A 15,702-nucleotide genomic window follows, 5' to 3' on the forward strand; every position below is an offset into this window, starting at 1 on the left:
AACGATAATTCAATAAATGCGCGAGCAGATTTAAACCCACGTTATTGCACGTCTTATATCAATATAGTAATAGCTTATACTTTGAATATTTACCGCACAAACGAATGTTCTTCAATGCAGTGTTTCTCCCGAAACTAATGTTTATCTGTTGGTTTAAGCCGTGTGAAAATATCTATTTATATTGTTTATAACAAAGATACTTGCAATGTCCATTTTTAACGCGCACCAGTTTGTAGGTGCATTGTGTAAACGTTATATAATTTCACTGCCATCAATAAATTTATCTAGAACTCAAAAAGCAAGTATTTCTTTTTGAGGTTAGAATAAATATATTTACATTCTATAATTTCTATATTATATAATATTTACGGAATGATATTTTATACTTTTTGAATTATTTTATTACTCTTAGCAATATGATAAATATTTGTATACAAAATTTCTACGATATTAGTTTATAATGGAGTAGTCAATTTTATTCTAATATTTTCCTTTTTTTCTTGTAGATTTTTATTATTTGTCTTACTGGAGGATCATTACTATTAGGAGGACTAGCACAGTTTTTAAAGAGACGTAGAAGATGTCCTCGTCCTTCTTCAAGAAGAACCCTAAGGGAGCTAAAACAAAGATTTGCTGCTGCAAAGAGCTCTAATTTTGGTAATGTATTAGAATAGCGTATAATTTTATAAGTAGATATTAAAGAGATTATGATAAACATATAATATAAACTTTATTAATGCTATAACAAAATCTTATGATATTTATGTCCCATTTGTAGATGTATTATCGCAAGCATCATGGGCAAGAAAAAGTGAAGCTAGCAGCAAAAGTCATATAAGTGATCGAGCATCACTTATATCTTCTGTTCCAGGGGGTCCAGATGGTGACATAAAACTTACTCCACAACAGTATGGGGTTCTTGGTAAGTGTTTTTCATACATAGCTCTCATAGTTTTCAAAGTAGCTGTACAATACCTTAAATGTGCCTTTATATTTACTATACCTTATATAATTTCTAAAAAATTCTGGAATATTTTAATAATATTTTTGTGATTATAAAATTTGAAGATAAAATTATGTCAACATTATTGATCTATTTATACTTTCTTATCGGAATTAGAAAATGAAATAATGTAAAGCAATCAGATATTTAAATGGTTCTTAATTTTAATGAGAATTTTCATTATACACAGTGGAGGGGGTATACAGTAAGGTAATACTGTTAAAGAAAAGAATAATGTAGTAATAAGACAATGTAGAATACATTTTGTAGCACACAAAATATTTTTCACATGTGTGTGCTTATGCATAGAGAAGGAGAATAAGAGGGGAAGAAACTGCATTTGATTTTACATAATAATTTATATCATAATAATTTATAAATAATGTATCTGTGCAATGCACATATATTTAAAAAACTGGGTTGTCCTGGGTATTGCTAAACGCAGGCATTTTTACATTGGAATTTTTATTAACATTTTCTCAAAGGCGTACAGAAATATGAAGAAGCAACTAAAAAATAAGCGGTAATTTCATTTCTTCCAAATATAGAGATATCCTATTATCATTTGTATCTTTCATCAATTTTTATCTTGAAAACATACTATCCATTTACTTTGGGCCACGTCCATCGCATCACTTTATTCACAATGAGAAAATATTGCTGACAGTATTAGATATCATTATCTTGTATTATTTTCTACCTACTTTTTTTTTCTTCTGCTTCATTTAAACACGCAACATTCTAAAATTCACATGTCCCAATCTCGCAACAAATTATTGCTTTCTATGATAATTAACAAATTATTTAACAGAATATGTCACATTCCTTTACATCTACATAAAATTTTTACTGAATATCACAATATTGTGATTAGGCTTACTTCGGTTAATGTTACTATAAACTCATGGACAATGTGTTCGTGTTCGAAGTGAATGTTTCCTTCTCACATTTTTTCCGTTAGTGCTACAATGTAATAAAATATGGATAATTCGTACGATGTTATTTACCACTGTTAGAAAAAATAATAAATGATTAAATAAGTTCATAACAATTATACCTAATGAGAGTATAGAAATTACGTTATATACATATACAAATATATCAAGAAAATATCGTCGAAAGAAAAAGAGGAAACGAACGACATATATAATTATTTTTCCTGAATTTTCAACACAAAGACGTTTAAAATTAAACGTAGTTCTTACGTTATAAGTCCATATTTCTCGTCTCGCTTATTAAACAAATGTACCTTACAAATTATTAACGTATCTATACAAATTAAAATACTGCATTCCTTTGTTATTACAATTTCCATTAATAATTATTTTCTAGGAATCTGCAAGCCCTATCACTTTACATGAGACAGATGGGTACACAAAATATCGTATTATTATTACAGAATTGGAAACAAATCTCCTTCAATAATATAATAATTAAAACCTACTAACCTACTATACCCATTCTCAAATAACGTGCACTTCTTTCAATATTTTTATTATGTAGCAATCCTCCTACTATTTCATTTTATCTAAGGGCTCCTCAAAGCTTTACATCAGTCAGATAAATGATATTGAAACAGCGTTGAAAAAATACAGGTACCCATCCACCTGTACTCTACATATTCTTACTCGCTACACCTTTATAAATCTTACAATTGTCTAAAATTATACTGCAATCTCAAAAATATATATCGTAATTGCGTTAACTCGCGAATCTTTGTCCCTCCGTAATCATTTTTACCTTCAATTTCCCCACTCGTTTACTCGTCGTTATTTCTCCCAATTTTTCAGAAACTATACATATATTTATATATATATGTATATATAGTTGCCCGAGAATAATACCTGCAGTAATTCTAAACTCCCTTTGAACACGATTCTCAAAGAAAAGGGTATCATCCTTTTTGTATCTCATGTTTTTACTCTCTATTTTCCCATCCAAAGCTTGTTTTCAAAGACTTTTCTAGAAGAAGATCCTAGAACGTGCACTTTTACGAAGGCATAAAATAGTTTAGCTGGAAAATCGATTCACAGCGAAGATTAGTTTAGAGACGGAATGTCGTTAGTTTACACATTCATCAATTAATTCAACAATATAGAGGTAAATGTTAACGATCCACAGGCTGTTGTTAACATGTCCATATGTTGGTTGGCGATCGCTTGTACTTACTTAACATTCGTCGTGAGACTAGCTCATCGCTTAAGGTATCCCTTCCATTTGCTATCCTAAACGTGTATATATATATATTTTTTATGTATATATATATATATATTAAATATGAAGTATTTTTTTTATTCATCTTCGAAAGGCAAGCATTATGTCAGCGTTGACATCGCGGTCTGACTTGATCAGCGATTTATAACCAAGGTAGCTTTTTTTTATTTCGTTACATAGTCGGCTATATGTACGAAATTACAGCAACATCTTGTGTGTATTTGTATTCAATTCATCTATTTTTTTTTTACCTTTTTTTCGCTATTTCCTTTTTTGTCTTTTTTTTACGATTTTTTTTGTCTGCGTTTTGTGATAATCTCTGGACATTATTTTTTTTCCTCTACGAATATATTACTATTGCAACTTAGGGCTTAGGATACTCTCGGAATCATCGATCTTTTCACGTAATTTTATTGACGACCGTCAGTAACGAAATTAATAAAGGCAATCCTACGTTTAATCTAAGAAGAGACGACGCTCCGGAGTACGTCACCTCTACCTTGTTCTTCAGCGACAACGGTCCACCATCATCGCTCTGCATGTTGGACAGATCCGATTTCTTCCGTGGTATGATCATGTTCTCATCATGATGCTCGCTCTCTTCCGTACCGTAGTCCTGTCGAACGTCGTTGCTTACGTTCTGCGGGGTTGCGGTGGTGCTCGGTTCCGTGGTAGGTGGTATGGTGGTGGTAGGAACTAGACTATAATTGGCAAGGAAATAAATGGGTCCGAATATGGGTTTTACATCGAACATGCTCTCTTCGGCGCGAATGCCACTTATCTGGCGAGACCTCGTCTCTCCATCCTCGTAGTGGGAAATTAATTTTCCGGAATAGGGTACCTCCATGGAGGTGTAGTTCGCTATCAGACTCACGTTTATTCCTGTACCAGGCAGGAGATTAATTTTTACCCTGTTTTAAAAAATTAGTGTATTAGTATTATTGGAAACTTGGACACAATGATTGTAAGATTGTTTTAAACGTTATAACATAGTTATAACATATTGTTGGATTGGATATTATATTTTATATGTACTGCTTAATATCTCATTTTTGTGCAATTTAAAAAATAATTTAATAATTTTGTTTAGTGTATTGTAATATTTAATACATTAATATATCATATTCATCTCTCTTTTACTTAGATAGATTGCAACTGTAAATGTTGTTGGAAAGAAAAGATGAAAAATTTAGAAAAAAGAAGAGGTTTCTTCATATTCCATATAATATCGCTACAATTAGCTTTCTCTGTATATACATATTTATATAAATTTATATAATAATTTTACTGCAACAAAATAAAGATGAGTCAAAGTTACGATAACGACTTAAAACATAAGAATCTATCTTTTCAATATTTTTCAGAAATTTTCAAGTATCAATTAATGGATCAACAGATAAGCGATATAACGATAAATTGTATCAATAAGATATTTTTCTGATAATAAATGATCGGATATTGTTTGAAATATGAATTATAAATTCTATAAAAATTTAATACATCTGACTTTCCACACACTATGCGTTAATTGATTTCAAACTATATGGAAAATATGCTTACGTGTATATGTCGGTATTATTGCTAGTTTCCTTTGTGCCCCACATTATTTTCGGCAAAACCGTGCCGTTCGTCAATCTAATTGATGTATTTAAGCCTTTTAGTATGGCATGGCCTTGACCCCAGTAAATGGAATATTTGTACTTGTAACCAAAAGCTTTCGCTATTGTTGCATTTTCCGTTCCATCATTAACGATAGTCGCGTTGTCAAGTTCAAGGGATGTACGATTAACCACTCGCATTTTAGGCCAATTCAATTTAACGTTTTCCAAATCGTAGGAGGTTGGTTCCGTCTCGACTAGGACATCGCCATCCTTTGCGGTTTCTTCGGTACCATCCTAATAGAAAAAGGTCATAATGTTTTATTAATAGTACCGTGACCCTATTAAGAAAGATAAAAGCGTAGCGGGTTATTGGTTTCCTAAGATACTTTGAAAGTATTAATTGAAACATGAATTAAAATAAAATCCAATATTTGGTCGGTTTTAATTCTGAGAACATATTCGAATTCTTGTTAGAAGGAATAAGAATATGGCTACTAGTTACTGCTGCTCTGAAATCATATTTATTTTCTGGAAGATAGAATAAAATATAAATCAACGATTGATTTGTTCAAATATTGAAACTAGCTTAACTTCTATTTCAAAGAAATAATACCTTCCACAGCGTTGTGAGAAGAGTTCTGAAAATAATCAATTTCAATATTTGAGATACACTTGGTTCATATTTCGAAAAAGAAATACTCATTCCAAGTTACGTGTAGTTAATCTAAGATCAACTGCTGGCAAAATAGAGTTCTCCTTATCTAAAGAATGTACCAATTAATTAAATAGTCGATAAACGAAATCATTCTATTCATCGTCCATCTACGCAAACTTATCGTCTACCTTCTCCAACATCCACATTAACCCCTTCGTGCATAACTTTTAGAAATTTTTATGTGTGAATTATATGGACTATTTAATTCATCATTAAACTGAAAAAAAATCCTTGGGGTTCCTTCTCACGTCCATAATATCAAAAATCATAATGCAGTAATATAAACTGACTGAAAGAAATTGCAAATGGAATATTGCGTTAATACAATATTGATTCTTAACTATTAATCGGTATCAGGGGTGAACATTCGCTTGAGAAAGATTTAAATTAAAGACTCTGTTCCAAAGTTTGGTTTTATCTTTATATCCTTGTGTGATTGTGACTCGACTTTCCTGTATTTAATAAATTTCTATCAACAAATATGTGCTTTGAATAACCACACCAATTATAATTCTCATATTAGTTTCTAATATTCGCAAGAATTATATTCCCTATATTCTCCTCAAGTACTTTCAATCTTACGTATTTTATTTCCAATTCCAATTTTACAATTTAAAAGCATAATTATATTGTTTTCAAATATTCACCCACAGTACCATTAATATAATATTAGAGAATCATACCATTTAGAAATTGACAAGTTCACCTTGTATTTTAACATACGAACAAAAACCGTTCCAACATAAATACACGAGACATACATACATACATACGTATATGAGAAGATTAATTCACCGCAAATCCTAAAACTCGTCTTCCCCATCATCCGTCATTTCAACAGAAAAAGACCACCCCCAACCGCCTCTCAACCGCAACCTCACAGTTGAAGGAGCACCCTTCGCTTCCTCCTTCTTCCCGTCGGTTTAATCTCCCACCCTGCATTAACCAACCACCTTGCAATCCAGCTTACAAGCATTACGCTCTTTAGTAAGCGTCGCTCTTACTAAATCCAAGGGAGAGAATTAACACCCTGTAGATCCCACCCCGCTCTTTCAGTGTAAATCGCGGAGCAATTACTTACGTCTTTGACGTAGCTGATACTTCCAAGAATACGTTTATTCAAGGTGCCGATATAATGGGTGTATCTCGGCGATGACGCATTTTTGTCAGTTTTCGCGGGATGACGCGCAATGAACATCTTCTCCATAGCCACGGCACCAACCGGTGTGTTCTTGTATTTGTCCCAGTGCTCCCAGTTGACGCGGGCTGCACTGTCCACATTTTCTAACAGGTCGTATTTGTCGTACGACTGCACGTTACCGTGAATCGTCACTGTGCATCGTTGATCGTCACCCTTCTGACTACCAGCCACCCAGACGGCCGTGTGCAGTACTCTGCATACGTACAAGGGCCTTCTTCTCTCCGATTTCTCCGCTTGATTGTTGAACGAGTTGTCTGCGAGAAAAAAAATGAACATAAAAAAAATAATGAATATAATGAATATAGAATATGTCTACGATATGGTACAGTAGCTGACGAAAGTATCCCGACACTCGTAAGAATCTGTTTTTGGAACATATATTTAAAGGGGCGAACGTGCTCATACGGGCAATTACGCGGTTTAGGTACTTTTCTTAATTTTGATTACTGGCTTTAGTCTTGTTTTTTAAATCAGTATAACGAAAAAGATCTGGAGAGAGCAATGTATTTAATAAACAATTTATAGTATCATCGTGTAAAATATTTTACATTTAACTTGTTTATATCTTGTATTTAGTATAATTGTGAAATACTACTAATAATCATTTTCAAAAAAATACTTTTTCATAATCTAAAATATTTTGTATTTTTATATAAAACTTAGTATACAAGCTACAAAAATTATATTGGAAACATTGCAATATAGATGTAAGTAACATGTTAAAAAGCAAACGAAATCTTATTTACAGATTATTTAAACCATCATTACAGTGCTAATGGTATTTCAAAATGCTTCATAATATGTGCTGTATTATGTATACATAAAAATTTTCTATGATGAGTGTCAAGTACTTTCATGAGCGTTTATTCTAATCGCGCATAAACAGACAGGGTAGTAGAGGGTAGGCCAAACTAGCCAGGGTAGACGAGGAGATGAAAATGTGAGTGCAGACAATTGTATATTTGTATTGTTAAGGGATAAACCGTCTGCGCCAGGTACGTAGGCGAGAAAAGTTCATTCATGAGCCTTTTGAAGATGATGTCGAGACGATGCTTAGCGACAATTAGCGGCGACGGGAAATTAACACGAGAATATAACTGGCCTCGGTTTCCGAGTATGAGTGATGCGTTGCTCTGGTGTACAATAGCCTCATTAGATGCCTGGGGATGATTAAGCTAGATGGTGTTTTATGTTTGCTTAGACGTTTTCTGAGGAGAGACCACTCAATTAAGAAAGATGTGACGTAAATTGTAAATATTCGTTTTTTAAATTAATTTGGGTGGAATCATAGGTGATGGATACGTTAGTCATTTCATTATGTGTACTTAATTGAGGAAGAATTATCTGAAAAGAATGGATAAAAGTTAACATACGCTGCATCTCATTGCATCATACATAACAATTAAAATCGTCTCAGTTCGTTTCAAATCAACACAAGAATTTAACATTGTAACATTTTGTACGTACATGACGATAGGTTGTAATTGAAGTGATGTAATTCGAAATCGGCATAAAAATATTTTCATCGACAGTGAAAGAAAAGCAAAAGGGACGAATAGAAAGAGAAGTGTGTTAGAAGTTTTGAAATTTAAATCATGCATCTCATTAAACTTGGTTTGTTTCTGGCGAAGAAAAAGGTCCAAAAATTAATTTCTGTCCCGTGCATTTAAGTATTCCAACGCGTGGCATAGCGAGACTAAATTAAAAAAGAGAAAGCGACGAAGATGATTGGGGAATAGAATTCGAGTTTCGTTCAACGTAAAATTTCTGGTCGACCTTGCCAGAGAAAGGACCATATTTCATTGAGTTCTCTCGCCTGGTTTCACGTACCTTCCGATTCTTCGATCGCAAAACCGCCGATGACTATTTCCTTGGATGAATCGTAGTAAGCACGGGGAAGCCAGTTCAGAGCGGTCGAGGTGACCAATTGCTGATACTTTGACAGAATGTGCACGCTGTTGTCTGCATTCGTCAGCAATAACAGAACACCGAACAGTCCAACAGCGAGGTAAACTCTTTGCAAAGACATCTGAAATTTTATTGTTTTATCATTTCCTGTGTTGAAAAAGAAAAAGTAATAAGAAGAGAAAAGAGAGAAATACACTCGTGAAACGCTTGGAAAATTCACGTGCAAGGTCTAACGTCGGATTCGAATTTAATCTACGAAGTGTTTAATCTATGTTTCTTCATCGCGTGTAATGAAAAAGGAAAAGAAAGGAAAAAGGAGAGAAAAATGCGTAGGAAACGCTTGGAAAAGTGCACGTGCACAGGCTAATATTGTATTCGAATTTAATATAGGGAGGTTTGAACATGTAGTAAACGGAGGAGACGAGCTCTAACGAGATCGTTATTACGATATAGCAAGCTAATTCAGAGGTAACCCGAGATACCAAGGCGCAGTTTGCACCGCGAAAGGAAAAATATCAACAGATTTAACATCGTGTGCGTTACTAACTTTTTAATGGGTTTATATTGCTAATGGATCGAAACTGTGAACTTTCTTTGTGAATATTTTCACAGGGTGACGTTGCGGTATAATTGACTCTTATTTAGATTCTTTTGAAAGTCATCGGTGTTAGAAGGTTTAGAGGAAAATTCTGGTTTTTTATTTCTAGGTAAATAAGACTCTTATTGTATTCGCTTAATGGTTGGTTTATACGCAAAGGGAATATCTTTAATAAGCATTTGTGTACGTATAAAGAAGCTTGTTTAAAAGTTATAAGGTACGGTGAATTTTTGAATAATATTGTAGAGTATAATTTTCTGATTTTTATGTTGCTTCAAAGGTAGAATATCTTATATTCGTTCATCTTACAAATTATAAGGAATCTTATAAATGATCAATTTTATTAATTTCACAAAATATCGGATACGATATTTGTCATGAAAGTAATCTACGAATCTTTTTCCTTTTTTTTAAAGGTAGATATAATTTTTTTTTAATAGAAATAACGATAAAACGATGGTGTTCTTTTGAAAATCTACGAGGTTTCCAGTTTCTAAATACGATGTTACGTAACGTTCGTTCTGCCGTGTTTTATAGCGACCTTAACTTTTGTAACAGTAATACCTCGCCTCTTTGCGATTATGTTTCTGCTTACAGAGCGTATCTTTAACACAGCCCGCGTATAACTGGATCTCCTACCTCGCCTCGTGTGTATTCGCTTCAGTTAGTGGCAAGGAAACGAAACGAACGCGCGAATACTGCGGGAGAGAACCCGCGATCGCGCCAAAACAATTTCTCGCTACTATATCGTGTTCATGGCCGATTCTTTTTTTTTTTTCTTTTTTTTCCGTTCGATCCTTCCCCTTGTTTATTTTGTTTCAGGAAATTCTCGGCGGAGAAATTATTTCTCAGATCTGACGGTTCGTTCATAAAATTAGCACGTACCGTATGTGTAGTGAGAGAATTAATTGAATATTGAATTCATGGAACTTTGAAAGGAAGTCAAGGATTTGCGGAAATAAAATTATTGTAGAAAAATATAAATAGATGTTAATTTTCGATACTTTCGAAAATTAAGATTATCGAAATGGAACTTGAGAAGCTTCAAGAAGTCAAGAAGCATTTAAATTTATAGAGATAGCAATATCTAGATTAATATATATATATATATATATATATATATATATATATATATATTAAATATTTTTAATAAAATAGCAACAGATTAAGATTTATTAAAAGAGACAGGTTTCGAAAAGGAAATTAAGAGTTTACAGTAGAATATTTAATTGCAGAAGGATAGTACGAACCAACATTGAATCGAAGAAATATTGTTACTAATACCAGGTGTTCTTTCCAACCAAATGTTGTCAAGACAAGAAAAAAATGTCATATAAACATATGCATGTCACTGAAAGCATTGTTAAAGTGTTATCACAAGGAAATGACATACGAAATGAACGGTAACGGACGCGCGTTACTATGGTACAAAGTACTACGGTACAAATAGATCAGGAATATTTACATCTAGCAGTAATAGTAGCCAGATTGGTATCGTAATACTTCTACGACGCCAACTTGAAACAGTAATAAACGAGAACTTCAAAGAGTAAAAAATTTAACTTTTTGTCGCTGCTAATCTTGCGTTAATAAGAAAATGTTTATACTGTGAGCTGTAGAATATACTGGCAATGTATAGCTATAAAAAATTGACACACTCTGTATATTTACTTATACACTTTTGTAATACTATTACTCTCTTACTTATATTTGTAACCAGCTTATTACCTAAGCTTCTAATGAAAATAAAAAATAAGAGTAATAATAAGAGGAATATTTAATTGTAGAAAAAATAGAATTGGACTTAGATTCTGCGTATTTCTTTGGACGAATGATGGAATAATTCATAACCAGTAAAAATTTTATTTTCGTTTACATAGTCATACGAAGATACATTGAATATTTTTATTTTCCGCGCATCTATGGATCTATATAAAAAAGGAATTATTGTCGGACCAGTTACAAAATTAAAATTTAGAACGATTGATTTTTCCATGTTGCTTCAAGTAGGTCGAGAATTATATATCTGTAACTATCAAGTATCAAAAGAGATTGAACTAGAGAAAATCAGATGTCGAAAGTCGGAAAAGCTTGTACAATCGCCCCGAGATAGAAATCTAAATTTCCTGCTGCAATTTTATCTAATTTTACCTGATAACTTTTTCAACATTTTCAAAATTATCGAATAAACATTGTCTAAATATGTAGTTAGAAAAGTCAACTTTTTAATGTATCGAGAATATTAAAGTCAAATTTACTTATTTATTTGTTATACACGGGATAACTCCCGTTGATTAACTCTGTCCAAAAAATAATAAATTAATTAATTCTCCTTAAAAAATAAAAAAAATTGAATGACCACTAATATTGGATATTGCGTAAACACAATAAAAAAAAAAGTGTCTCCTTACATCGTAAAAAGGTCACAGCTTCTCTCGATTAATTGCTCAGTAAACTTTATAAGCTTTATCAGCCATTCAATACTGTTCCTATAACTTCTTTATACACGAAGAGGTGATACAAAGTGTTATATCATAAAGTTAGATTCAGCTAGTTTGTTATCCAGTCACAGACCTTAAATTTTAAGCACAGTTATTATTACTGTTGGATTATTACTATACTCATGTGTATATTTGTACAATGTGAGATCACCGGAAAGCCAAAAGGCAAGCGAAAATAAAGATTATATATATACAAGGATCCATATATATATATATTTTATATGCGTTTTCAAAGATCTCAATGTCGTAACGGAAGCCGCAATTTTACCATCATTAGTGGGGTTCATAAAATATATAATATGGAGAAAAAAGGGGATAAAAACGATACATGCTCGTAAAGATGTTCGTCTGGAGGGAAACACGAACGCACTAGTTACCTTTCAAGGTGTGCTCGGTATATACATATATCTTCGATATACAAGTTATCGTAACGGTTCCGTGGCATATCCGTTTACGTGATAATACACTTATTTTATAACGCCCGTGCCCCACTGCATTCGATTCTTACTCTTTCGTTTCAAGATTTCGCTTGGCTGCCTACTAAAATCTATCCGTGAACGCACGATGTACGCGTAAGTGTAAACGTCGCTGGGATTTTTTCAAACATTTATTTAATATTACATCGTTATGGACGATTTAATGCAACGAAGGAAAACTATTCGAGCATGATTACGAGGTTTGCCGGAGGTTCTATCTATTTATTTATACAGGACTAATTAAATGTTAAGCAAGCGAATTCCTTAGGGAAAACTAATTTCTGGAATTATTAAAATTTCTAGATCGTTCGTTTTGAAACATTGAAATATTAGTTGAACTGGTTTTCGTGGATCGCATAGGTCATAGATGATCGTAACAGTTTGCGGGTATGGTAATTCATTTTGCAGTATTTCGCCATTTTATTTCGTCAATTCTATATTTTATATTTGTAACCAATTGAAATGGAAATTTTACGAAGTTACTTAATTACGGGCTTTAACATTAAGAGAATTATTATCGTAAAAAAATTAATTATGTACTAAATATTATTTAATGGAGGAAGAAATAGCCGAGTATTAGAAAAATTCTAGCTAAATCTTTATTCTCCGTGTAATCACTAGTTGTTGGGATAAGCATTTTTAGATCTAATGTGTCAATGTTGAATACTTAACCGAATTGCATAATTTCCAGAGTTCAATTTCTTAAATGAAATTGATGCTGGTCGCGATTCAGAATCGCATGGAACGAAAAACACAGATGCTCTTTTGTTCCCCTAGCTACAACGTCACGCTTTAGATTCAGGTTTTTGCGCAACAAAACAAAGAGCGTCCACCTCTCTTTGTGAACCCTAATCTCTTTCGTTCGCCAAAGTGGATTATAGAACGGTCTCCCTACAATTTGGAGCTATCCCAAAAATCAATGATTTGTCTTTTATCTTGCCGACCTTTTTAAGTACTTCTATTATCGCCAAATTCTAGTTTAGACCGGCTGGAAAAATATTTCGAATTTCTTCGGAACAATAAATTTTATGTATCCTCCTCTATACTTTGTTAGTCTGGAGACTAGCAAAGTAATCAATTGCAACTACTTATTACTATCGATTAAATTACAGACGACTCTAATAATGACCTTATTATTGCTTAATTAATTTTTCTACCAACTAATTATCTAAATTTTATGTTGTTTCTTTTATATAAAAATCGATTTAATGTAACCAATTCTAAGAAGATTCCTTTCATTCTTTTTAAAGCAAAGCACAATAATTAAAAGCAATCCCATAGAAGAGATCTGCAGTTTCATTATTCGATAATTAGGTTCAATCTTTTGTCCTTCAAATTTCATTAATTCTTCCAGATTGATTTCAATTGTGTCACCTTACCATCCACCTAATTGTGAAAAACGTAATAAAATTCAAACCTCCGTGGATCATGTATGGTTCGTACTTACTCGTAGTTCAACAAAACGTTTCCGTCCTGCTGTACGATTTGCACGGATGTATCGGTATTGTTCGAGTCGCGATCGAACGATTGAAAAAGAGCTTCGATCCAGCGGAGATACCGTGCATTGTGCGTTCTGTGCTAGACACGGTGATGGTCGGTCGAGCACGTTGAACGACTGGCAATAAAATCCCCTGTTGTATCTAAAACCGAAACGAGGATACCTCTCTTCCACTCGAAAGGGAACGTTTTCCCTGCAAACTGAACGTATTCAATCGGCCAGTTCGCGATTCATTTGCTCTTTAACGCTTCAATTATTATTGAATAATTTACACGTGAACTTGTTTCACACATAACACGTGGAGATTAAATTCATACGAAATTATTTCTTTATACCGAATTCTGTACGTTCCTGTTTTTGAATTGTATTTTTAAATTCCAAATATAATACGACGATACTAAGATTATTACAATATTACTATAATAATAATTATTATTGAATTTCAAATATAATATTACAAAATGCTCGATCAGAGGTGGAAAATCGATACTTGAGAGACAATCGTATATTTAACAACAAATCGGTGAATTTTATTTTTATATATATCGAATATTATCTCGTTATAGATTATAGATCGTTCAACTCGTCTCGAACGATAACTGTTTTCACATGATCTAAAGAAGATAGTAGTTATCAGTATGGAAACGTTCGTGGTACGTTCATTGAAACATGAAAATCGCGATAGACTTGGAAAATCCGTTTAGATCATCGTAATTTATTACGGATAAAAAATAGTAAAATTGTGTTCTTTTTCGTATTTCACTTGAAGGATTAATTATTTTCTATATTAAAATTACATTCTTTTTTTTTGTATTTTAACAAGTTACTAATCGAGTAAACGGTAAATATATATTTGGTTTTAGTAAAATTCATCGTACGTTTTTGTGCGTTGTGTCACCTCTACAAAAACGTACAATAATATAAAACTGCGCGTTTCTTATAACTAGATTGTGAATATTTATGTAAATTCATATTTTTCTGATTCAAGAGATGCAATCCAAAGTATCACTCGTTAAATCTATACCATAAGGAATGCTATGTCTTAGGTATTTTATATATATACATATATTTTGCATCCTGTATTTTATATCTGAATTATACACATCCTGTACATATAAGTGTAATTACAACGGAAACGACAATTTTCTCATGACCCGAGAAAGATTCGACAGAAAGCATTAATTAATTCCATCAAGTCTCTTTCTATTCAGGTAAATTTACCGATACAGGTGTGTAAACTTAGATCAGAGTGGTTCTTAGCTTGAATTCTTAGGTTTCGATACATTATGGATCAGTTGTGAGAATTTTCCGACGTTCTATTTCCAGTTGCTCGATCAACCGAGCCGTTTTATCGAACGACCAGTCCGCTCGCGATTTAATTAGCCTCGAAAACGAGGTATCTCCTGTCGAATCTCTAGCTACATCTTCATTTATGTTTCGAAATGGAGGTACGTCCTACATAAATGCGATTTAATAGAAGATGAACCAGCATTGGATGCAACGAGCGATATCTCGAAGATAAACCTTTAGTTTAGAAAACTGCAAAGTAAGGGAAATACTGGAAAAATGTTGCCGTAATCGAATAGGGTATTCCCATGAGGAATGAGAATCCCCGAAAAATACATATAAGAGGCGATCTCTGAAAGTATCGGTTGAATAGACAGCAGATATTTATGCAAATTTATGCTTTATAATATAACTAGAACGTATAGATAGGTATTTATTTTGTATTTAAATATTTTACATATTTTTGCATATCATGCGCAGTGTTGCACTTTGTACAGTTCCCTGCATTTAAATGTTTTATGAACGCAAAAACATCCACGATCTGTTAATGGGATGCCTGAAAAGATTGGAGAATTATTACTAGAGGTATCTGTCTCTCCAAAATACCCGAAGTATCTAAACCAGTCAAAAAGATATTGGATTACAGTACTTTAGATACCGAAAGATATTTAGCAGCAAAGTAAAAGCGAGAAGAATAGTC

The 15,702-nt window shown here is 32.8% G+C and overlaps 2 protein-coding genes across 8 annotated transcripts in view; one reads left to right on the forward strand and one right to left on the reverse strand.

The window, feature by feature from the left end:
• Window positions 1-94: 94 nt before the first annotated feature.
• The window catches only part of LOC122566007 (mitoguardin), a 44,975-nt gene continuing 29,367 nt past the window's right edge, over window positions 95-15,702 (forward strand). For all 4 annotated transcript variants that reach the window (XM_043722672.1, XM_043722670.1, XM_043722673.1 and 1 more), the window contains exons 1-3: window positions 95-298; window positions 507-657; window positions 779-922. In XM_043722672.1, coding sequence (XP_043578607.1) covers window positions 206-298; window positions 507-657; window positions 779-922 — 388 coding nt within the window. In that variant the 5' untranslated portion in view covers window positions 95-205. The remainder of the gene's footprint in view (window positions 299-506; window positions 658-778; window positions 923-15,702) is intronic.
• The window catches only part of LOC122566008 (protein unzipped), a 34,280-nt gene continuing 20,029 nt past the window's right edge, over window positions 1,452-15,702 (reverse strand). For all 4 annotated transcript variants that reach the window (XM_043722678.1, XM_043722675.1, XM_043722676.1 and 1 more), the window contains exons 2-5: window positions 8,565-8,763; window positions 6,615-6,988; window positions 4,778-5,112; window positions 1,452-4,128 (exon numbers count right to left, since the gene is read on the reverse strand). In XM_043722678.1, the coding sequence (XP_043578613.1) occupies window positions 3,618-4,128; window positions 4,778-5,112; window positions 6,615-6,988; window positions 8,565-8,763 (1,419 nt within the window). In that variant the 3' untranslated portion in view covers window positions 1,452-3,617. The remainder of the gene's footprint in view (window positions 4,129-4,777; window positions 5,113-6,614; window positions 6,989-8,564; window positions 8,764-15,702) is intronic.

This window comes from Bombus pyrosoma, linkage group LG3 (genome assembly GCF_014825855.1).
Source record: "Bombus pyrosoma isolate SC7728 linkage group LG3, ASM1482585v1, whole genome shotgun sequence".
Classification (NCBI taxonomy): domain Eukaryota; kingdom Metazoa; phylum Arthropoda; class Insecta; order Hymenoptera; family Apidae; genus Bombus; species Bombus pyrosoma.